The sequence below is a fragment of the Oncorhynchus kisutch genome, linkage group LG11 (assembly GCF_002021735.2).
Source record: "Oncorhynchus kisutch isolate 150728-3 linkage group LG11, Okis_V2, whole genome shotgun sequence".
Lineage (NCBI taxonomy): Eukaryota > Metazoa > Chordata > Actinopteri > Salmoniformes > Salmonidae > Oncorhynchus > Oncorhynchus kisutch.
The window spans coordinates 44,548,320-44,573,756 of record NC_034184.2 but is presented as its reverse complement, the minus strand read 5'-3'; the positions used below and the strand labels follow the sequence as shown (position 1 = coordinate 44,573,756).

The 25,437-nt window shown below is 42.2% G+C and overlaps 2 protein-coding genes across 4 annotated transcripts in view; one reads left to right on the top strand and one right to left on the bottom strand.

Moving 5' to 3' along the window:
* stk32c (serine/threonine kinase 32C) overlaps positions 1–17,945 on the top strand; it is an 86,893-nt gene extending 68,948 nt beyond the window's left edge. The window contains exons 4-12 of the mRNA XM_020495039.2: positions 2,817–2,990; positions 6,563–6,600; positions 8,457–8,546; positions 8,784–8,887; positions 9,120–9,236; positions 10,338–10,463; positions 11,430–11,558; positions 12,436–12,503; positions 14,544–17,945. Of these exons, the coding sequence (XP_020350628.2) occupies positions 2,817–2,990; positions 6,563–6,600; positions 8,457–8,546; positions 8,784–8,887; positions 9,120–9,236; positions 10,338–10,463; positions 11,430–11,558; positions 12,436–12,503; positions 14,544–14,733 (1,036 nt within the window). The 3' untranslated portion in view covers positions 14,734–17,945. The remainder of the gene's footprint in view (positions 1–2,816; positions 2,991–6,562; positions 6,601–8,456; positions 8,547–8,783; positions 8,888–9,119; positions 9,237–10,337; positions 10,464–11,429; positions 11,559–12,435; positions 12,504–14,543) is intronic.
* Positions 17,537–25,437, bottom strand: part of LOC109899628 (placenta associated 9) — a 12,508-nt gene continuing 4,607 nt past the window's right edge. For 2 of the 3 annotated variants that reach the window (XM_020495041.2, XM_020495040.2), the window contains 2 exons: positions 21,634–21,725; positions 17,537–18,725 (listed from right to left, as the gene is read on the bottom strand). In XM_020495041.2, coding sequence (XP_020350630.2) covers positions 18,570–18,725; positions 21,634–21,725 — 248 coding nt within the window. In that variant the 3' untranslated portion in view covers positions 17,537–18,569. Of the gene's footprint in view, positions 18,726–21,633; positions 21,726–21,880; positions 22,051–25,437 lie in introns of those variants that run through there. The other variant, XM_031835842.1, reaches the window with a different exon arrangement.

Below are 25,437 nucleotides of genomic sequence, written 5' to 3'. Positions count from 1 at the left end.
GACTGTTCCACATGGCCCCTCTTCTCCTTGGCCCTGCCAAAATTCTCCCAAGGCTCAGGCCTTAGCCAGGTCCCCAATCAACTGTCTTGGTCATATTTGACCCATGACAAGTCCATTCTCAGGCTGTTTCCTCTTATAGCTTTCTCTTTATAGTATTTCTTTTTCAGAACTTTAACTTCTGTAATATTGTCAATGAGAGAGGAGATAAAAGGAGGTGTTTGGAGAACTCCGTTTGTCTGGTCACACACATTACAATTCTCTTTCACCAACTTGCTTTCATATCATCCATTTGTTTGAGCTGCTGCCTTGGCCTCTCCTTGAACGATTTTTACAGACATTTTTACAGGGTGCTTGTGTGCTTTGATTTTTGAATTCCCCAAACGTAGTGAGACACATGCTGTATTTGCTAAAGCATTCATCCGGAATGTTCTCTCTCTCGCTCTCTTCTTCTCTCTCACTTTCTGTCGCTCCCTGTCCTTGGTGTTAAATCTGAATGTGACAAGGCTGTCACTATCCAAGCTTAAATACGGCTCAGATGTCAGCTCCACGTCTGACAGTTTACCTGAAGGGGATGTGAAAACCGTTCTAATCTCAGCCACGGGGGCTCAGGGAACGGGCACTAATACCACTGCTATCACACTGGACGCCACAGAGGGCATTCTCTTCACCATCAGCTGCATGCTGCTCAGGTTCAGGGCATGACAAGGAGGTGATAAGAAGGTGACAATAACTAAGGGACTTGTGGACAGCAAACTCCATCTCAGTCTGGCCATCTGTTGATGCTGTGTGTGTGTGTGTGTGTGTGTTTGGAGTGGAGGTTAGATTTGTTAGAAGATCTCCAGTCATCAGACCAAGCTATCGGGACATGTCACCAGGATGTCCACGGATAGATCCTGCATCCGTTTTTTCTTGATCTGAAGGAAGATGGGAGCTTTGGTGGAAATTATTTAGTCATGCTGTTTTTGGCCTCAAAATGTTTCCCCTAGGTCAGTGTTTCCTGAACTTGGTCCTGGGGATCCCAACGGGAGCACATTTTTGTTTTTGCCCTAGCACTACACAGCTAATTCAAATAATCAAAGATGAATGATGAGTTGATCATTTGAATCAGCTGTGTAGCGCGAGGGCAAAATCCCCAGGACCGAGTTTGGGAAGCACTGCCCTAGACTATAGATGATTTCACTGACTTACAATAATAACCTTATACAATGCTGATCACATAAGTTCAATATTGTGTTTTAGCATGGATCCCTCCCAATCCCTCCTTCTCAGAACTTCTTCTCAACCAATCCCTCCTTCTCAGAACTTCTTCTCAACCAATCCCTCCTTCTCAGAACTTCTTCTCAACCAATCCCTCCTTCTCAGAACTTCTTCTCAACCAATCCCTCCTCCTCAGAACTTCTTCTCAACCAATCCCTCCTTCTCAGAACTTCTTCTCAACCAATCCCTCCTTCTCAGAACTTCTTCTCAACCAATCCCTCTGACAGAAATGGGAAACCCCTGTCAATCATATTTTATTTTATGGGGAATATTCATTGAGGCAGTAGTCTTTTTCATACTCGGACCATTTTATCAGTTGATCTGTGTGTTCCTTTTGACGTCGGGGTTGACATTGTTGTGAACAGCGTTCGGCGTTGCAAAACCGATGTCCTGTTGAGATGTCACAAAACCGATGTCACTTTCTCTAAAACATGGTGCTCCATTTTCTCTGATATAAAGAGAAGGAAATTGCGCATGGAGAGGGCCAATCAAAATGCCCCCTGAGTGTGTGGGGTTAAGCCTGGTGATATAGAGGTAGGATGAGGAAATCTGCCAAGATGAAACATATATAATAATGCTGCAATAATCTACCAGGCTTTAATGGGAAAAATAAAGAAATCTCCCGCTATCTCTCGGCTTGAGCGCCTCCGGAAAGCCTTCTCGCTCTCTCTATCTCTCTCTCTCTCTCTCTTGCTCTCTCAATCCCTCTCTGTTGTGACTACTGTGAGATGATTGTGGATTTCTGACATTTTGTGTTTATGTACTGTGTGGTTTGGGTTTCTAGTGTTACCGCTAGGGCTTGGTGTTTTTAGTCGACACCTGTGGGGAGGGGGTGTAGTAGAGTGTCCCAAATCCCACCCAGATTATTTTCTGGACGCGTTTTAACGTGATGTGCTTGATTAGTAAGCCTGATTGACAACGATATTTAGCCGCCCATCAGCCGTTTTCAATTAAGAGACATCAATCAAAGGCTGTCTCTGTTCTTGCCTTAATTTGGCAATCACTCTCCTGCATTCACACGCTCCTACAAATGTCAGCTCATTTAAGATAACGATCACTCTCACTGTGCTTGTTTTGAGCTTACATGCGAGTACGCACTCACACCAACTCCTGCATACATTAACACATAATAGGCTATAGGCCAGGGCTCTCTAACCCTGTTCCTGGAGAGCTACTCTCCTGTAGGTTTTCGATCCAACCCCACTTGTAACTAACCTGATTTCAGCTTATTGACCGGCTAATTATTAGAATCAGATGCGCTAGATTAGGGTTGGAATGAAAACCTACAGGACGCTAGCTCTCCAGGGACATAGTTGGAGAGCCCTAATCTACGCACATGCAAACTCAGTTTCACACATACATAGTGAGTGTCTTGTGTGAGCTAGTCTACATTTGTGTGTTTTTGCGGTTGGTAGACGCAGGGTTCAGCAGGAGGCATGTGGTCAGCATGTTTGTCTTGCGCCTGTGTGTCTTGTTCCCGTGTGTGTGTCCTTGTTTGTCTGTATCCTGGCCCTAACAGGATGTTGACTGAGCCCTTTGACCTCCGCCTTGTGTCCCAGGTACTCGTTCCAGGACGAGGAGGACATGTTCATGGTGGTGGATCTGCTGCTGGGAGGGGACCTGCGCTACCACCTCCAACAGAACGTCCATTTCAACGAGGACGCTGTCAAACTCTACCTGTGTGAGATGACCCTGGCACTGGACTACCTGCAGAGCCAGCACATCATCCACAGGTATGGGCAACATCCATAGACACATCTACTGCACTGGGCTACATATAGGCACATCATCCACAGGTATGGGCAACATCCATAGACACAACATCTACTGCACTGGGCTACATATAGGCACATCATCCACAGGTATGGGCAACATCCATAGACACAACATCTACTGCACTGGGCTACATATAGGCACATCATCCACAGGTATGGGCAACATCCATAGACACATCTACTGCACTGGGCTACATATAGGCACATCATCCACAGGTATGGGCAACATCCATAGACACAACATCTACTGCACTGGGCTACATATAGGCACATCATCCACAGGTATGGGCAACATCCATAGACACAACATCTACTGCACTGGGCTACATATAGGCACATCATCCACAGGTATGGGCAACATCCATAGACACAACATCTACTGCACTGGGCTACATATAGGCACATCACCCACAGGTATGGGCAACATCCATAGACACAACATCTACTGCACTGGGCTACATATAGGCACATCATCCACAGGTATGGGCTAGAATAATGACACCGTTTCTCCAAAACACCCAGCAGGTGATTGCTAACACACAGCTGGCCACCATCTGCTTTTAGCTGTTTTGTCTTCCCTCCCTGACTACGCCTACCCTGGGTGCCACTCCTGGGACTCCTGGCCCTCTCTCTCTCTCTCTCTCTCTCTCTCTCTCGCTCCAGAGATCCGACATCCCATCACCTGCATGTCCAGTGGGAGATGAATGGCCTGCGTTAGGGGTTGTAATGATTCATCATCATCCTTTTCTCATCTGTCTTGAGTGTCCCCGGGCAGAGCGGGTAGTCCCGCATCACTCTTTTCACTGTCCCAGCTTTGACACCGGCTACATGCTCACCTCACTGCAGTACTTGAGAGCCGCCACTTTTGGTCTGATGATGTAGCCTTTCAATATGTGGGCTCATTGGAGGAAAAGCCACAGCTTTTAATTGACTAGTATATCACTGGACAGTGGTTTAGTTATTTTGTATGCTTTTTAAGGCGCTGAGTTCTCTCCATCAGACTTTGAAACTTAAATGGGTTTAGTAGCCTATAAGCTATGTGTGTCCAACAGTCTGTTGTTTGCGGAACAGAATTGTCTCGATAATCACCTGGGCATTCTCCTTTCATTTTTGCTTCTCTGCACATCTAAACAAAGCTCTGGTATCTACTTTGCTGTAACCATCAATCTTCTTCAGCGTGGGATGACTTGCGGTCGTGAGTTTTTGTTGGAATTGCAGAGTGCAGTAAAAAAATTAAGTGTCAGTGCTCGTAAATGAGAAGTGTTTAGGTCCCTGTAGACCACGGACTCCACACACTGATGGCCTCAAAATGTTTTAACCTTTTATTCCAAAGCTCGTTTTCAGCAAATCGCTCCTCGAAAGTGCAAAGAACTGTGTGGGTGCTTGCATACTGGTGAGAAGGTGAGTGCGCGTGTGCGTTTGTGCCGTGGAGCGCACACATACACAAAATGATGTCGATCCAACTAGATCATCACACACTTGTCCTTTTCTTTAAACTCGGCAGTTAATTTAAAAACACTTTCACCTCGTCAACTTGATAAATGTGCTTCACGATAGGGTTGGGCGGTATCCAGATTGTCATACCGCTTCAAAGAATATCATACCATCGGTAATTCTAAATACCGCGATATATATATATACGGTATATCGCCGAGCCTTCTTGGTTATCTAAATACCAATGAAGTCAGTTAAAAAAAAAGATTCAGTGAGTTTTACCAAGTCTCTCTGTTTTTATCTCATCCTGGCATCAACTGTTCTGACTGACACAATTGCGTCTGCTGGAGGAGGCCAAGTCCAATCCCTAGGTATCTGTGGCCATCTCCTGCTCTACAATTTGGTTTCACGCTGTGGGTTTGTGAAAGGAAAATACTATTATTTTGTTGCACCAACTGGGGGAAGAAGTGTCTCCTAGCAACAGTCTGCTGCTGCCACGATGCCCGAGGAATAAAAAATGAGTCCAAGCGAAGAAGTCCCCAAAGAACGCCCAGAACATTCCCCCTCTTTTCTTCTTCTTCTTCTGCACCAGAGACAAAATAAAACAGTGGAGAAAAAAATGTTCACTTCGCCACTTCTAAAGTGGAGGGCTTTGAGGTGGAATTCCACCTCACACTTGTCAGTCGTCTGCTGCTGGAGTTTCCATGCTTGGTAAACATGTTTGACTGCATTGCTAGTCACGTCAAATAAATAATTGTGTTCAATGAGCAATGCTCTGTCTGGTTTTACATATCAAAATATCTACGGTGGCGGTATGGCAGGGTGGCAGAGCTTTCATATTGGATTTTCTCGCATGGAATAGGGCAGGAATAGAATACATTTCCATGAAAACTCTTGAGAAATCCATCAGTTAGCAAGGGAGATGTACTTTTTGGTATAGTATATCCTCGGCACTAACAGGAATGTTACTTCCTTATCGCAAAACCAGAATGAGCTGGTTTTGCGATATCGGGGCTTTCATATTGGAGTTCTTCCTATACATTTCCATTGAAATCTCTTGAGAAATACATCAGTTAGCAATAGAGACTTACCTCTTGCTATAGCATAGCCTTAGTGCAAATGCATGTTATAGTAGTGGCGTGTATGAGACAAAGACTCTGTGGGCTAAATGGCTTGGGCTTGTGATTACAGTTCCATTTTTCTTCATTTTTTCTTCAACCTTTATTTAACTAGGCAAGTCAGTTAAGAACAAATTCTTATTTACAATGACGGCCAAACCCGGACGACGCTGGGCCAATTGTGCGCCACCCTATGGGACTCCCAATCACGGCCGGATGTGATTCAGCCTAGATTCGAACCAGGGACTGTAGTGACGCACACCACTTGCACGAAGATGCAGTGCCTTAAACCGCTGCGCCACTCGGGAGCCCCATTAAACCTCTTGAGGAATGCACCAGTTCAAAAAAAGACCTTGATATATCCTGAAGTGGTCTTGATACATCCTGATATCATGTTAGTGTAGTGTATGAGACTCTCTATGTGGACTAAATATATTAGTCACACTTGTGTGACAGGCTGCATAATTTAGAAAGTGGTGTGGGCTTTGCTAATTGGCTGCGGGCTGCGCTGGTGGGTAAACACCAAGGTGTTGTTGTTTGTGTTGAGACTCCTCTGCACGGGTGCCCCATGTAATAAGCATGTGTGGAGAAAACCTGCAAGTGTCTCCAAGGGATTGGATTGGAAATCGCCATGTTCCCGTTCATCCATGTCCAATGTAGTGTTGTAGGGATCGATACATCGGAACACATACACACATGGGCACACATTCACATATGTAATACACAGCCACATGATGTAAGCATAGAATAAAATATGCCAAGACACACACACACACACACACACCTACAAGCCTCCAACATGCCGATACACATGTAACACATACAGCTACCCATTCTGTTCCACACACGTGCAAGCACATGCACGTGCGCACTTAGAAACGCACATTCTGTGACACACGTTTTATATTGACTATAAATATTTCCATGTTCTTAGACGCACTGGTTTATCTGTGGTTTCTTTCCCTCTTTCTCTCACAGGGATATCAAACCAGACAACATCTTGTTGGATGAGCAAGGTGAGCCTGCCTCTTCTTAGAGATGACTTTATCCCCGTACTCATTACATGTTCGCGACATGTCACAGACAGACCTGTGTACATGTTTTACCTTCATGTAACATACTACAGTGTGTTCAGAAAGTATTCACACCTCTTGACTTTTTTCCACATTTTGAATTTACATTTAAATTGAGATTTTGCGTTTAGTGACCTATACACAATGCCCCATATGTCAATGTGGAATTGTGTTTTTAGACATTTTACAAACTGACTAAAAATGAAAGCTGAAATGTCTTGATTCAATAAGTATTCAACCCCTTTGTTATGGCAAGACACATAACAAGTTGCATTTACTCACGCTGTGTGCAAAAATAGGGTTCATCATGATTTTGAATGACTACCTCATCTCTGTACCCCACACATACATACAGTGGGGCAAAAAAAGTATTTAGTCAGCCACCAATTGTGCAAGTTCTCCCACTTAAAAAGATGAGAGAGGTCTGTAATTTTCATCATAGGTACACTTCAACTATGACAGGCAAAACGAGAGAAAAAATCCAGCGAATCACATTGTAGGATTCTTTTATGAATTTATTTGCAAATTATGGTGGAAAATAAGAATTTGGTCACCTATAAACAATCAAGATTTCTGTTACAGACCTGTAACTTCTTCTTTAAGAGGCTCCTCTGTCCTCCACTCGTTACCTGTATTAATGGCACCTGTTTGAACTTGTTATCAGTATAAAAGACACCTGTCCACAACCTCAAACAGTCACACTCCAAACTCCACTATGGCCAAGACCAAAGAGCTGTCAAAGGACACCAGAAACAAAATTGTAGACCTGCACCAGGCTGGGAAGACTGAATCTGCAATAGGTAAGCAGTTTGGTTTGAAGAAATCAACCGATTTTGACTTAAATCTGATTGAAAATCTATGTCAAGACTTGAAAATCGCTATCTAGTCATGATCCCCAACATCGTGACAGAGCTTGAAGAATTTTGAAAAGAATAATCGGCAAATATTGCGCAATCCAGATGTGCAAAACTCTTATGGACTTATCCAAGAAGACTCACAGCTGCAATCATTGCCAAATGTGTTTCTAACGTGTTGACTCAGGGGTTTGAGTACTTATGCAACAGCTATTTTAGTTATTACATTTTTTTCTTCCACTTTGACATTAGAGTATTTTGTGTAGATTGTTGACAAAAAAGGACAATTTAAATACATTTTAATCCCACTTTGTAACACAACACAATGTGAAGAAGTACCAGGAATGCTTTTGCAAGGCACTGTATATGTTTTATTGTCACGTACACCGGATAGGTGCAGTGAAATGTGTTATTTTACAGGGTCAGCCATAGTATTTTGGCACCCCTGGAGAAAATGAGTGTTAAGTGCCTTGCTCAAGGGCACATCAACAGATTTTTTGCATTAGTAGTGGCCATGGCGGGATTCATAACCCCGTCGCAAGCGGTTATATGTGGTCTGGATTTGGCAGTTAGATACTGTAACTTGAAGTTCATTTTGGTTAGTTTTGTTGGAGAAATAAACATGTTTTTTTTATTTTATGGATGTAGTGTTAAATATAAGTTGTTTGGTTCTGATGCTGCATTCATGACAAGTAGGAAACTTGGAAAATACTACTAATAACAAATTATAGTGTTCAAAAACCATATTAATAGATTGTTTTTATAAATCATGTTTTATTGTTACATTTAACTGCCGAAAATGCTGTTGGCAAGGTCATTTCCTTAATATGTGATGTGAGAGTTCAGCATATGGGAGAAGTCGGAGCTCAGAGATGGTAGACACGTTTCCCACTAACCAATAAAATGAGATGTAATGAATGCAGCATAAGCACGATATCTTCACAGGCCATGCCCACCTGACAGACTTCAACATTGCTACAATAATCAAGGATGGAGAGAGGGCCACTGCCTTAGCTGGAACCAAGCCCTACATGGGTAAGACTCTCACCTGTTATTCCTTCAGCCCTTGAAAACCCTTATCACTGGCCTGGTCCCAGATCTGTTTGTAGCATCTTGCCAACTCCTATGGTCATTGCCACAACTATGACAAGACCAATCTGGGACCCGGAAACCTTATCATTAGCATACTGTGTAAATATCCCATCAGTAAGCTATGGTCTTGACTGGGTGTAGCCTAGCTGTCTGACCCTGTCTGTGTTGTATCCCCTTCAGCACCAGAGATCTTCCAGTCCTTTGTGAGTGGGGGGACGGGTTATGCCTTTGAGGTAGACTGGTGGTCACTAGGCGTGACGGTCTTCGAGGTGCTGCGTGGATGGGTAAGGAAAGGCCTTATGGGCAGTGAGGCTGTTCTTGAGTTATGACAACTGACGCTTACTGTATGTGGTTGATACTCATCCTCTCTCTCTCTCTCTCACCGTCTATCTATGCTCCCCCCTATATCCCTCCCTCTTTTTCTCTCTCTTTCTCTTTCCCTGCCTCTCTCTCATGCCCCCTTAATCTCTCTATCTTCTCTCCCTCGTACCCTCTCTCTCTTTCTCCGTCTGTCAGAGGCCCTATGAAATCCATGCCAGTAACTCAGTGGAGTCTTTAATGCAGCTCTTCAGTACCGTTAGTGTGCAGTACAACACCGCCTGGCCCAAGGACTTGGTCCATCTCATGAGGAAGGTGAGTGGAAAGGGGAGGGGAGGGGGAAAAGTGGACAGCAGAAGAAAGTTGAGAGGGAAGAGGAGAGTGGAGGGGAGTGGAGGGAAGATAGACCAGAAGTGGAGAGATGGGCTGCTGTGTGGAGAGTTGCCGGGGGAGAGTGTACAATGGAGTAGAGAGTCGAGGCAGTGGTCAGAAGACAGTGGGAGGCTAATCATAATTGCGGGTGGGGAGGGGGGGGGGCTTACACTAGTGGAGGGGAACGTGGATGGAGGGAGAATGGCCTGAGGGTAAGAATGGGAGAGATTGAGAGAGATAAGGTCAGGGAGGAGAGACTGATGGAGTGGCAGGTAGACGGAGGAGTGAGGGACTTCTCTCTACTCTGTCCATTCTGAGCCAGAGTGGAGGCTCCAGAGCGATGGCATCGGTCTCTTTCGCTCGGCTGCTAGTCTATTACCACCGAGACAGACTTAACCAGCCCTCTGGGAGAAATGACTCGCCGTCGGAATTTCGGGAGTGGGAGAGTTGGGAGAGAGACTGTTGCCATGACAACAGACCACATCCCCAAAATTATTTCTCCTAGGTGTATGTTAAGCTGTACCAGGGAGAAGTCAAACAGCTGTTTTCCTCCATTGTAGATACAACACTATTGATACAAGTCACATGTATTTAGTTTCTCCCCTGACAATGATCTCAATCCTTCTCTGATTCCATCTATGCTAATCAGGGTAACATCTTCATTTTGGATTCATAAGGGACCTGATCCCTGTACTGTACGACGGTGGCTGACTTAAGAGCGCCCCCTAATGGTGATACCACCTAGGTTATTGGATCTGATTTTAGCATTCAACTTGTCTTGTCTACAGTCATAAGTTTTTTTTTTCACTTCAATACAACTTTATTAATCCCTTAGGAAGGAATGATGTGTATCTCTCTGTAGAGATGATATTCTTTTGAATCTTTAATGGGTCTAAATTAGGTGTGTGTGTGTGTGTGTGTGTGTGTGTGTGTGTGTGTGTGTGTGTGTGTGTGTGTGTGTGTGTGTGTGTGTGTGTGTGTGTGTGTGTGTGTGTGTGTGTGTGTGTGTGTGTGTGTGTGTGTGTGTGTGTGTACGCCTTCCAGCTGCTGACAGTGAACCCAGAGCATCGTTTCTCCAGCCTGTCTCACATGCAGACGGCTCCCTACCTCTCTGACATCAACTGGGACGCTGTCTACGAGAAGAAGATAGATGCTGGGTTCGTTCCTAATGTAAGTATGGACCATAAACCTATCACAGAGGAGCATAGAAGTTTCACCTTTTGTGGACCATAAACACTGATTCTCACATAATACAGTATGTGGACACCTGCATGTCGAACATCTCATTCCAAAATCATGGCCATTAATATGTAGTTAACCCCCCCACCCCCAACCCTTTTGCTGCTATAACAGTCTCCACTCTTCTGGGAAGGCTTTCCACTAGTTGTTGGAACATTGGTTTGGGGACTTGCTTCCATTCAGCCACAGGAGCATTAGTGAGGTTGGGCGCTGATGTTGGGCGATTAGGCCTGGCTCGCAGTCGGCATTCCAATTAATCCCAAAGGTGTTCGATGGGGTTGAGGTCAGGGCTCTGTGCAGGCCAGGCAAGTTCTTCCACTCTGATCTCGACAAACCATTTCTGTATGGACCTCGCATTGTGCACAGGGGGCATTGTAATGTTGAAACAGGGAAGGGCCTTCCCCAAACTGTTGCCACAAATTTGGACGCACAGAATCGTCTAGAATGTCATTGTGTGCTGTAGCGTTAAGATTTGGCGGTGAGCTTCACTCCAGCTGACGCTTGGCATTGCGCATGGTGATTTTAGGCCATTTCAAGGATACACCTATTGCTCAATTTCGAGTCTCATAGCAAACGGTCTGAATACTTTATTTATTTTATAAAAACCTGTTTTTGCTTTGTCATTATGGGGTATTATGTGTAGATTGATATGTTTTTTTTTATGTAGACAATTTTAGAATTAGGCTGTAACATAACAAAATGTGGAAAAAGGGAAGGGATCTGAATACTTTCCGAATGTACCGTATTTGTCATATGCACAAATACAGTACACAGTACAATGAAATGCTTACTTGCAGGTACACCTGTGTGTGTGTGCTTGCGTTCGCCCGTACGTGTGTGTGTGCCTATATTAGTGAATAGTCATTCATTAGTGTACTGTGTGTCTTGGTTCCACAGAAGGGTCGTCTGCATTGCGACCCAACCTTTGAGCTGGAGGAGATGATACTAGAATCTCGTCCCCTCCACAAGAAGAAGAAAAGACTGGCCAAGAACAGGTCACGGGAAGCCAGCAAGGATTCCCAGTCGGTGAGTGTCACAGTCACTACTGACTGTGCCTGGGTCATGTTCGTTAGGCACCAAACTGAAGAAAACGGACTGAAACTTGGAGGTTACTACCTGAACTTGTCCAATTAGAAACGTTTATTTTTGTTTTCCGTTTCCGAATTCAACCCTTGTAAATAGTGCTTTAACCTGAGGTATTGGACAGTTTGGCAGGTCTTGGTTTACTCAGAGTGCAGGGTGCCTTCTCTAGCCTTCCGTTCCCCAGTTGTTATTTTTGTCCCTTCATTTCATGAAAATCATCTCTTTGTCTTGAAGACCGGTTATTTGCTTGCATGATTACAGTATTTTAACAAACCCACTTTATATTATCTGTGATTGCGGCCACAATTTACCATGGATTTTAGACCATCCATATTTATGAGCTGTGCCAGGTTTTCATCCGCCAAGCCTCTCATTACGACCTCCACATTATTATTGTTGACTTTCAGTGTTATCGAAGGTGATCTCTGGGCGCTGTAAATGCAGTAAAACTTGTATCTTCTAACAATAGCCCCCATCTTACTTCGGGCCTTCTAGTGTGTGAGGCGGCTGGGTTATTACCTAGATTATTAAATTATGAAGCCTTCAGTGGTGTTGTGATGCCCCCCAAGTGCTTTTGTAAATATGAACTTCTATTTTTGTCCCGTGCCAAACGTCTAATTTGAGGGAAAGAACACAAACAAATCACCAATCATTATTGAAAGTAGGGAAGAAAGAGGAAGAAGGGGGTGTTTGTAATCTTTCAGGTTTCGATGGTGATTGTTTGTCGCCCTATATGTGTCGTTGTCGCCCTATATGTGTCGTTGTCGCCCTATATGTGTGTGTGATGATGATGGCTGTTCCTTTTCCTTACTGCCCTCAGGAGAATGACTACCTACAGGAGTGCCTTGAAGTGGTGCAGTCTGAGTTCATGATCTTCAACCGTGAGAAGTAAGACCACAGACCAAACACTTTGCCTGGGGGACCAATCAAAATACATTCATGTTAAACCATTTAGGGAAATTGTATTTAAAGTGGCATGCATAAGGCTGACATAACACCTACATAAGGTCTCGGCAACCTGACATACACATGAATAGATATTTATGAATATCCCAAGCATTGTTAGCTCTATAATATACTAAGACGATATAAACGAGGACCCAATTACTGAACCTGGGAGACCAATAAAAAAAACACATTGCTACAGAACAGCGCTGTAATTTGCTACATCAGTCTTAGCTCTATTTATACCATGGTATTGTTTAATACTCATTCCTGATTGGCTTGAAGGGCATTCTAGAGCGTGCATTATTTTCGTATAATGCACAATATATCAGCACGGTAGAAGTCAATGGCTATAATTAATTCTTCCATTGTTCTATGTTTGAGCTGCTTTTGAAAGCAGAAGTCGAATTGAAAACATAATTGGCATTGTTGAATTGAACTTTCATATATCAAATTAGGACCAATGTTTTGTTAAGTTAAAATAGCACGTCTGTTTGTTTGGTTACCAAGGCAACTGCTGTAGCTATCTATATACTGTAGTAACTTGCTAGCTACTTCAGTGGACGTTGAACACATTTCTAGTGGCAAATGTGTTATATTATAGCCATGGTATAAAAGGGATAATCAACTCGGGGCTCTGGGTACTCTGGAACGTGATGCAATTTCGTGGAAGTTTAGTTCCTCTCCGCTATTGTATCGCATCGTGGAACGCCATTCATTCTTTTCAAGAGCGCATAAGCCCCCTTGTTGATTATCCCTTACGTATGACATAAGCACTAAGATGATATAACGAATATTTACATGGTCATTTCTCCATGTAATCTATCATTTGCACAACAATATACAATATGTGGTCATCGTATCAAAGGTTAGAAGTTGGTGTTATGAATCAACCATATGATAGAGTTGGGTTTCTGCCGTCATCATTTTATGGTGAATAGCTGTTTATGCGCTACTGTACATCCTCCCTGTTCAATGTTGCTTACAGTGACATCACTCTGCAATAAATATAGAAATGCTCTGTACATTACCTCGACGTAATGATGGCGGTACAAATATATATATAGCAGTTTTATGACCCTATATTGTTGCCCTAATGCTGTGTTTATATTAAGAGATTCTACACTGGTGGTGATAGTTCATATTTCATGTAATAAAAAAAACGAGTACCTCATTTATTATTTACCTGTCTGAGATTGCAGCATAATTTGAATTCTTCCTGCATAGCAAATTTAGTTTTCTTATTGCTGTAATTAATGGAGCTTGAGTTCTATTTTTACTACTTGGGCATAATCTCTAGACAGATAGTATATCACAGACTCCCACTATGTATTCTAATCACATTTTTTCCCCTCTCTCCTATCCCGTGTGTGGTTGAGCGTGTACATGTGTATGTATGTATGTATGTATGTATGTATGCATGTATGTATGTATGTATGTATGTACACTACCGTTCAAAAGTTTGGGGTCACTTAGAAATGTCCTTGTTTTTTAAAGAAAAGCATTTTTTTTCATCCATTAAAATAACATCAGATTGATCAGAAATACAGTGTCGACATTGTTAATGTTGTAAATGACTATTGTAGCTGGAAACGGCTGATTTTTAATGGAATATCTACGTAGGTGTACAGAGGCCCATTATCAGCAACCATCACTCCGGTGTTCCAATGCACAATGTGTTAGCTAATCCAAGTTGATCCTTTTAAAAGGCTGATTGATCATTAGAAAACCCTTTTGCAACAAAAAAATGTGCTTTTCTTTCAAAAACAAGGATATTTCTAAGTGACCCTAGACTTTTGCACGGTAGTGTATGTATGTATGACCCCCAACACTTTTTTGATTACTCCATGATTCCATGTGTGTTATTTCATAGTTGTGTTGTCGTCACTATTATTCTACAATGTAGAAAATAGTAAGAATAAAGAAAAACCCTTGAATGAGTAGGTGTGTCCAAACTTTGAATTGTTTCTGTATGTCTCTCAGGTTGAAAAAGAGGCAGGAGGAGGGTGCAGAGGGAGGGGAGTCTGAAGGAGCTGCCGAGGGGGGTGATGATGGTGATGGAGACGGATCCGGGGAGGCTGAGGGAGGCACAGAGGATGAGGATCCTGAACCCGAGTCCTCCTCCAAACTAAGCATGTGCGGCTCGGTCTGCTCCTCTCCTGGCAGCTGCTAGCACCACACCACCACCTGGTGGTCTCTCAGGCTGCTGTGTGTGTGTGTGTGGAACCATGCCTATAGATACTCTAACCTCTCCTATGTAGCCATGATGACTGGAGGAACTGGAAGGCACAGCAGGACAACAACACACAGCAGGACACAAAATGGCTCTCCTATTTCTTCTTCTGTAGCATCCACCGTTAAGGCATGAATGAAACTGCAGGGTTACAGGGCGGCCCCGCCCTCCGCGCCCTAGAATAAGCTCTAACTCATTTCTATGCAACGTATAGCATGAAAGTAAGGTATCACTACAAGAGGGGATAACAAGCAGCAGAAGCCACACGATATATGAGCATGACAACATACAGAGAAATTAGGAGCCAGGTTTAAGAGTTTCTTTTTAAATATTTGTCTTTTGTTTGCGCTCCCGCTCTTTTAGCCTCGAGTAGATGTAGCTACCTCTGCAAACTCACATACTGAATTATTCAACTGAGTTAGACAGTTGCCTGTGTAGCTCGTGCAATCCCTCTCCTACTCTCTGTGCAGTCCTCCTATTCTGAACGGCTATTACTGTTGCCCGGTTACCTTCTCCAAATGCCTTTCATTTCAATTATAGTATATCATTGTTCAAGTTTCACAATGCCAATATACAGTGCAGTGCACATAGACATAGAATAACTATTATATTACTATGTTCTATGTAATTCTATTCCTAAGGTAGTGCAGTGGAAAGAGACTTTTAGAGGAGGGTAAATGTTGTTTTCCAGTCACAGTAAGTGAGTCTTCTAATAGATACATGCAATAACAGTATGGGCCATTCGAGACAAGGAGGTTTTGCAATTTAAAATAAATCACTCGTTCAATCCGATATCGTAGAACCATTTATAAGTGGTGTTGATTGTTAATCAATAGCCATTCATTACGCGTTAGTTGTGACTATATTATGCATCAGCATGCTGGTTTGATTATTACTACGTGCGATTACGCTCCTCCAACGGAAACTTCTTCCAGACATTGTTCGTTTTTTTTTTTTCAAACGCCCTGTCAGTTAGAGGGACTTAGTACATCTGTGGTGTAAATGGAAGGTTTCCCTCACCGTCGACCTCTGTGACTGTTGCCAAGATGCGGTTCTATTATCCCACTGCTCCACTGTGGGTTACATGCTCATACTGCTTGAGTTCTTATACGTTAAACATAAACATTGTCACCGCCAGGGGATCCGACCATAGAAGAAGAATCATATTGAGTGTACCCCATAAGGGTTTAGTTAAATTGACCTGGTCTTGGGGAGGCTTTTCCTGTTCTAGTCTTTTCTTTTTCCCATGGATCAGACATGATCAACTTCTATTGAATAGCTACAGAAGAGTGTCGTAGTTGAACATCGTCCCTTATTAGACTAAGGTGACCGTGACATTTGAACAATCGTCTCTCATATGATTGTCTCGATCACTCCCATATGAAAAATGATCATGGGGCAGTATTATTATTAGTTGTGTGGTTGAAACGGTCACCTAATAGGGATAGTGGTACATTTTTAAGGTGGTGCCATTCATCTCAGCCTGGACATCTGGGAACATGTAGCATCGTCCACCTTAAAACCCTAAGGCCTAACAAAGTAAGGTGTAAATAGCCTAACCTAACTCTCCACAGTTCTATGTGGGACTGCTTACTAAACATACATGTTACTAAATGGAGAGCAGTATGAAGCCAAACGTTCATACACTGTTGTACTCATTTTATTTCCAAGTGTGCAGGCACAACTTGTAGGCAGATATGCCAAAGCTTTTCTACCATTTGCATAGCCATTTCTAAGAACTTTGTGTGTGAACGTATGTTTCCTCTCTGTAGCGCATAGAACCACTGTTCCTTCTGTGAAAATACTATCATTTGTATACAAACATTTATTGTGATTATATATAAAGGAATGTTTTTTTGTTGGGGGGAAATCAAATATTGTTCAATTATATGGGGGTAAAAAAAAAAATATCTGACTTCCTGTGAAAATAAGCTCATTTAGTTACCCCGATAGCATCTCGAACCCTGCCTTTTTGCATGTACCTCTATTTACAGTTTTAAAGCAGATCTTGTAGGAGAGCCAACCGCTAGGGTTTGTGTGGCTTACAGTATGTGCACATGTAAGCTTCAGGCAGTAGAATTCCTTGATGTTCACCTGTGTTCTGATGATTGACAGAGGAGAGGCCTCATATAATCAGTGTAGCCCTGTCCTGCTTGCCTGTCTATGTGATGTCTAGGTTTGCTTTTTAAAAACTGATTTTAAGACCTACGACTGTACAAATAATTTATTCCCAGTGTTATATGGATGCCATGATATTTTAGATGGTATGCAGTGACTTTTGGCATCCCGTAGATTGTCTTAAGAATATGTTCAAGTGCACAGGCTTTTCTTTAAGTGGATGATTGAATAAGTCAGTATCTATGCCCTCCAATGCTCCAATGTGGGTAAGTTTAGGTTTTCTGTGCTTTGTTCTGTATATGGGAACGGGCCAAGGGTTTGGGGCATTGTGTGAGTCTGCCCTTAGCTATGTGAAAAGTCTTAAATACTGCTCTTCGACATGTCTTTACATTGTCCTCACTAAAAAGCTTGACTGAATGTCTCCAGTGCTAGAAATGGCCATGGAATTGTGTTGATTGCTTGTAATGAATAGTCATTGATTTTAATGGAAGCCCTGCTCTGTAGTTTATTTCTAAGTTCAACAATATTGTAGCCTAATGTCATTCCCTTGATATCATTTCAAATGCATCTCCATTCCTGGTTGGATGTTGCTTGCCTAAACCCCCCCCCCCAAAAAAATCTTTAATATGTTTGTAACATTGTGTTTACAATGCTAGTTTATTGGATAAAATTGTAAGTATATTTACCTGGGTGTTTCAAACAGCATTGTGATAGAACGAGTGACCAATTACCACAGTACTTTTCCCATCAACTGGTTAAGGATTAAAGCTCTCACAGATAATATTACTGTCTTATCTTTGTAGCAACATTTTAGTATTGTGGTGTCCATTTTTGAGAACTAAATCTATGACCACTCTTCTCTTTGTGTTTTGATTTTGAACATGTTCTGTAAGATTTTTATGGGGACTAAAATAAATAAAAATGCAACTAGCCTGGGTCTCAGTGGAAGCCATGTACTGTACCTATTCAAACTGCTCTGTGTATTGAAACATGTTGCTTTAGCTGCTTTGATAAATAAAATCCTTCCTTCTCTAGTGGTTTTCATCATTCATTCACATTGAGATTATTAGTTGCCCTTAACCACTGATACAAGGTTGGGTGTTATTTCAAGCCTCCCTAATGGTTTAGGATAGGGGTTGTGTAACCTGATTCTTGATCTGTGGTAAAGGGCACGGCCTACCTTGTGGTTCGGTGCTGCATGTGTAGCTCTCAACTGGCACCAGGGGGTGGAACAGAGGCATGGGACGAGAAAGGGACACAATTCCACACAGAACAGAATACATTACTAGATAAAAAACCAACGTATCAATTGTTTAGAACTGTAGCCATCCTGAGAGGCTGAGACAGTTACCCTTGTGTGTAGGGATTCTGGTTTAGTCTAAGAAGAAAGGATGAGAGTGTCTGAGGATTAGAGGAGTGTATTATGCAGTCAAGTAAGCATTAGTGTCGTGATCTATCAACTGTTGCACAGAATACATACTAAGCCTATGTTTACTCATCAAAGGGCTTGTTTTATACAGTTTGTGTACACTTTCAAGTCCAGAAAGACAAAGATTGTACATTCAAGTATCTTTCATTGTCTGTCCTTGCCAGGTGCACTCTCATCAGGGCAGAGTGAAGTAGCATAGCCCCTCAACAGAGATCTCTGCTCTCCTCTCTCAGGAGTCGCCACCTTCTCCCAGTCCCTGGCCATCCAGGATGTCCACCACAGGTTTTCCAGCAGTTTCCAGCAGGGGGCTCCACTCAGGGGCCTCTATGGCGTCCAGGAGCACAGCCAGCTCATCCTCCAGCTTCTGGACTGTGTCCTCTACACGCTGCAGGGGACAGACAGGGTCATTATCAGCTCAACTCACATTGATTTCTAGGTCCTACCCCTAGAACCTAGACCCGTCTGAGTGCAGATCTGAAAGCAATATGGCAAAAATGTAATGTAGCCTATCAAGGTGACGATGTTACATAAAGGATCAACACTGACGTTCTGTACATTGCCTTGGAAGTAATGGACGACGCAGAGTTCTTTGCAGAGTTAATTTTTCCAAGGTAATGTACAGAATGGAGGCGTTTATCCCGCTTATACCACCGTTTCCAAAGAAAACAATATGAAAACGCACATTCACCAGCAGAAAATATATATATTTTCGCCTTTTATTTTCATTTTTTATAACAAGTTCCTATTTTCTCATCTTCTGGTTGCTAGAGATGCGACACTGTCAGTTGTTCCATTAGTTCGCTATTTACAGACCAAGAGTGTGCAAAGCTGTCATCAAGGCAGCTACTTTGAAGAATTTTGATTTGGTTACTACATGATTCCATTTGTAATATTTAATCGTTTTGATGTCTTCACTATTATTCTACAATGTAGAAAATAGTCAAAAATAAAGAAAAACCCTGGAATGAGTAAGTGTGTCCAAACTTGTGATTGGTACTGTAGGTTCTCCTCAGATGCAGTCAATACTCATTCAACAGCAATACTCCCTGGGCGGTGTGAACCAATACTTTTTTTGTAACTGAGTGATTTCCACTGCTGAGTGGTTTGGATGGGCATTGTTAGTACAAAAAACCTTTCCTTTTAAGGAAATAGTGCAGATTATTTTAGTGTCACCATAAAAAAAAATGATACAATGTAGTAATGTTACAAACCACTGGGAAATCTCCCAAATTCCTTGGATGATTGAATGTCTGCCCTGGAAATTGGGAAATGTGAAACTATTTTTAAATAAGACTAGATTTATTTGTGTGTGAGATATAAAGAAAGATAGGTCACACTTTAAAGCAAGGTATATATATTATGGTTTATTGAAGCCTACATAAATGCTTAACAAATAATTTATAAGAATTAGAATATCATTATAAAGTGTAGCCACAAAAGGCTACATTTTTGGAAAAGCACCATGTTATATCCCCCTCATATAGTATGACATTTGACAGTGGATATTAAATAAATCTTTACTTCAACTTGATTGGTCAACTCCCTCAGCCCTCCTGCAGCAATTGACATACTTGGTATCCTTTTGGGTTGCTGAAGTTCAGTGTTGTGGCACTAACTTGGCCCACTCAGAGGGCTGTAAGAAAACTCTAAATCAGTCACCAAAGATATGGGATAAAAGGCAGGAATTCAGATGGTGAGGGATGAATATTGCACCATCCTTGTTAGTAGAGACCTTGAAGAGTAGGAATATATAAATACATTTCTCTACCAGACAGTTGTCATTAAAAAGTACGCTGGACTAAGAATAAGGCACACATATTTTTTATAACAAATACTTATTTTGGTGAAAAATATGATTGGATTGTTGGCAACAAATGGGTTAAACCCCATTTCATGCCCATGGGGTCAATTAATCAATATTCAGATGAAAGGTCACCTGTAAAATAAGGCCTATAATAGTCATTAAGACCTGCTCTTTGTCATTCATTATCTCAAAATGCAGTCGGATCATGTGGAAACATGATGGAAGAACCTGGATCGGGGACGGGCGACCTCGATGGGGGTGGGGGCACAGTGGCTAGCGATTCTGCGCACCCACATCTGTGCCATGGGGCAAAGAGAAGAATGTCGCAGTTTTAAAGCACGTTTGATGCCATTCCTTTGCCATGGGGCGGAGTAAAGATTTAGCAATTTCCTTACTAATTTCATGCAATTCTACTCATTTAAAATGAGCAGTTTTAGAGCGAATTCCCATTCATTCTAAACATTTTGCCATTGGGCATAGAAAACATTTTGCCATTTTAAAGCAAGTTTGATGCAATTCGACACATTTTGCCATGTGGCAGAGGGAAGATTTTGCAATTTTATAACAAACTTCATGCAATTCTACTCATTTAAAATGAGCAGTTTTAGAGCTAATTTCCATTCATTCTAAGCATTTTGCCATAAAGTAGAGAGCAATGTTTGAGGTTGTTAAGCAAATTTCCTGCAATCCTACATTTGGCCTGATTAATATGAAATCTGAGTGAGAGTGACTTACAAAATCAATGGGGTCCCCGGGTCCATAATTCAACCATGATTACCACACGTTTGGATAGCTGGCTAGACAAATTTACCAATCTAAAAATGTTTAGCCGGCATGGACTAATTCAGTGACTGTCAGTGACTTACACAACAAGAGAGAAACTGCTGATGCACAACCAAATTTCAAAATGAATTGTCTATTCTACTATTCTAACTCTCAACATTAAGTTGAGACCCTGACTGAGTTCCTAACTTTAATTGAATTTTGGGGGGAAATTGATCTGTGGTCCTACAAAACGGGGGCTTTGGGCCGCTAGTTGGCCATCCCTGACCTAGATCATTTCAAATTCAAGAAAACCATATTATGTCATTGAATATTCATATTTGGACACACAAACATTATATGTTCAAATTTGAAATCAGTCCTTGTTTACCAATGCTTACCTATAAAAGCCATTGAAGTAATTCATGTTCTATTTTTGAGATGAGTAAAAAAAACATGCAAATTGCCATTCTAATGTGACTTCTCAACCACTTGGTAGAGCTCTGTAATTTACTTAGAAAACATCAACTTGAAAAAAATATATTTCTAGTTCTTATTCGAGTTATTAGAAATAGGAATGCAAAGGTCAAATCATTTTTTCAACATGTTTCTCAAGAAGAGGCAGTTAAAGGGATACAGGGTTTATGAAGGCTTTGTAACTCCATCATATGATGTTGTTATAGTGTAACAGAAAGAGACCCGTGAAAAGCATTGCATCTTACTCTACCTTCTCCACTACATCCAGTCTGTCATGAAGAGTACTGTGGTCCTGACAGGCACTCGACCGCACAGCTCTGGGTTGGAGCTCAGACTCAGGTCCTGATGGAAAACATAGAGGAGAAGGCATCATTTTCCATACAATACAACAATATTTCTAACAGTATTTCTGATATTATCTTTCCATTACAACACCTTAGTATCCTACATAGAGCCTAGACTATAGGATACATTGTAGTATGTATGGACCCCAATACCCAGCACAGCAAAATCTCCCTCGGCCTGAGAATGCACAGTGTATTTTTGTCTACTATCTCTATCCACAGCTTGAGTTCCATTATAAATCTTCATCCAGCTAATCTCTAAAGGTCACCAAAACAAGTCTTTCTTGTCTCCTCTCCTGCTCCTTCCTCTCTTTCTCTCCCTCTGACTGGTTCACAGCCCTTTTCCAAGTGTTTTCTATTACCTCTACATCTCTGCTCTGCAGGCAGCCTGCAGCACAGCTATCCAGTTCACCACAACCTCTGACCACATGCCATTCTGTTGACATCACACTGCCACAAACTGAGTTGGAATCAGTTCACCCTCACTCTCACCAGTACGTGACCCAGTTTGTTTAGAAGAGATGCTGCTCCTTAATGCTAACCCTGGATCAGCGGCATCACTGCCTGTGTTTTACCTTGCTACCTTTAGGCTTGGTAGTCTACTACTAGAAATGGCATAGCTTTGATGCAACCCTTTGTCTGGAAGGGAAGGCGGTCTCACTTTGAATCAACCTGGAACCTTTTATGGGTTGGGTGTGGTGAAGAAACCTCCATATACATTGTTCCACCAGGTTATTTCTCTTTGTCATCCAGGTTTCATGGTTCCAATTAACCACCCAGACCCTTTTAATAAAGAGCCCCCCTATTTTCTCTGTGAGCTGAAGCTCTGGTCTCTGCCGATGAATGTGGCTGGGATGTGCGGTCCGTATGTCTGTGAAGACAAGTTTCTTCTTCATAATTAGTGGAGCATAGACCATGCATAATCTATTGCATGGTGTCCTTTCTATTCTCTTCAGCCACACTTTGCATCTGGTTTCCATCACATCACAGAACTGTTTAACATAGGTCTTTTAGCTAGACATTTTTTACGTACTATATATTGTCCCAAGCCCTTGTGCACGCTGAAGGGTATTACAAACACAAGACGAAGACATTTACATACAACATACTGTACACTGCATACAGAGATACGAGATATAATGACGAGATGCCTATGTCTCCGCTCTAACAATGGGATTTGTTGTCCCCTTAGCGGAACGGCAAGCTCTCAAGTGCTCGCCTTTTACTCTCTTTGGATAGGTGGATACATCTTGTTATTTGAATACTATTTTGAACATTCGATGATGGGTGTTGACGTGGCTACTCAATTGCGCATTTTTTTGCGCGAACTCAAGTAGGTTTTCCACTTTCTTCAGGTATTTATTTAGCAAAGATGATAACACATAACCACTCCGGACAGACACAAGCAAAAACTCATTACATAAATGTTATAGCAGCCTAGTCTTCACCCTAACATTAGAGATCTGACATGGGAATGGGATGGGATGAAAACGAGACCAATTTTCAGTCTGATCAACTGCATACAGCCTATGTGCGCTGTCCATTTGGTCAGGGTAACTAATTGATAACTTCATGTATTTATAGTCCATTTGTGTGTCGGGAGCAAATGTGATCAAATTAGCTCAGCCCTGTGAGTTCTATTGTCGATCAGTTGTTGTCTATGTGTCTGGGTAGAAGAAATCCCCCTCCTAATCTAGTCTAAATATAATTCATATGAACAAGTATAAGGTTGCTACAGATTGACAGGATTTGTATCTGCTATTTGTATTTACAGCTAAGTCCCCTCCTGTTCCCTGATTAAGAGGTGATGACCACTTCACTACCATTGTCAACTCTCTCCTGACATGAACTGAAGCCACGTCTCATGTGCCCACTCATCCACTGGCACATTGAATGTTTCCTCTCCAAGCACTGTAACCTATCAATTTTCTCTCATTAACGTATGTAGAGTCAGTCACATACACATATACAATCACATTATTACACATCAATAATTGTACTCTTTGCTTGGACTAACTCATTCTTAGCTCTTTTGTCTACCTGTTTAGTGTGTTGTGCTATTGTTTTTGTCTTTCCAGTCAAATCCTGTCCTGCACTGAAGTCAAGCCTCTGAACACCTCAACTCATGCCTCATACCTCATTCAATCACTGCTGTGATCCCTTCCAAACACTATGTAAGTAGCCCTCTCATTCCCATTCCCTATAGTCTTTAACTATACATGTCTTTATTAAATGCTTTAGGTTAAAATAATTACTCTGTCACGATTTTTGAAACACACTTTGACATCTCCGTGCGTTCCGTGCTTATACCGTGAGTCTCCCATCCTTCTCAATTTTTCAAGTCACCAGCCTCATCTGGCATGAACAGTAGTCCAGGTGCAACAAAACTAGGGCCTGTAGGAACTGCCTTGTTGACAGTGTTGTTAATAAGGCAGAGCAGCCCTTCACTATGAATTAGAATACTAGTAATTTAATAGGATCTCTATGTATAAAACTGCACATTTTTATCACTGCCCCATAGCAATAGATTCGCGAGGGGCCACAGGAAACTGTGCTACGCCACTGGTGTGTGTGTGTGTGTGTGTGTGTGTGTGTGTGTGTGTGTGTGTGTGTGTGTGTGTGTGTGTGTGTGTGTGTGTGTGTGTGTGTGTGTGTGTGTGTGTGTGTGTGTGTGTGTGTGTGCAGTATGTGTTGGACAAAGGCAGATGATGACATGCCTGATGAAGTGCACACTCATTTGTGTATTGTGTCACAGCTGCACCTGGAGAAATACTGACCCACACACTCAGAGGACATAGAAAAGGAAAACACAACAGCCCACAAGAGTCTGATGTAACACCATCTGCCCTGGGAGACAGGTTTGGAAGATGGTGTGTGTGTGTGTGTGTGTGTGTGTGTGTGTGTGTTGGCCTGTCTCTGTGTCTCTGTGGGGTGTCCATGTTTACATGTGTGTTTGCGCTGGCCACAGGAGACAGGGCAAGACGTGCAGTGGAGTGAATACTGACGAATACAGCCCGAGCCAGAGCATTAGGTCAGTTTGTACACAACACCAGTGGTCCCACAAACCAGAGCTTGCCTAATACAGACCCGCCCATGGAAAAGAGACTAACAAGCTGTTAGTCAGATCTCCAGAGTATTTCCTGAATCAATATTGGGTTGGCAGAGAGAGAGCAAGAACTAGTGTGTGGTTCCATGTGTTGGCCATTCCTTGTGTATGAAGTCACACTCAAGCCCAATCAAAGTCCTCAAAGAGTAGGATACGGAGGGGGGGCTAAAATGTTTACGATTTTCGTTGAGCAGTAAACAAGATTGGAATGATAGATAAACATTAGACATATAAGGATAAAATAGAAGATTTTTGTAAAAAATTCAATACCGATGAGTACTACATGGAGAAAGGTCAATGCTGTATTAAAAATAAGAAACAGATGTTTTAACCTCATGAGTGTAATCTCTCTCTATACAGTACCAGTCAAATGTTTGGACATACCTACTTTTCCCAAATGTGTACTATTTTCTACATTGTAGAATAAGAGTGAAGACATTCCATATGTGCTATTTCATAGTTGTGATCTTGTAGTAGCCAAAAAAGTGTTAAACACCTCAATTACCTCGACTCAGGAAGACCTCAATTACCTTGACTAACCGATGCCCCTGCACATTGACCCTGTACCGGTACCCCCCTGTGTATAGTCTCGCTAATGTTATTT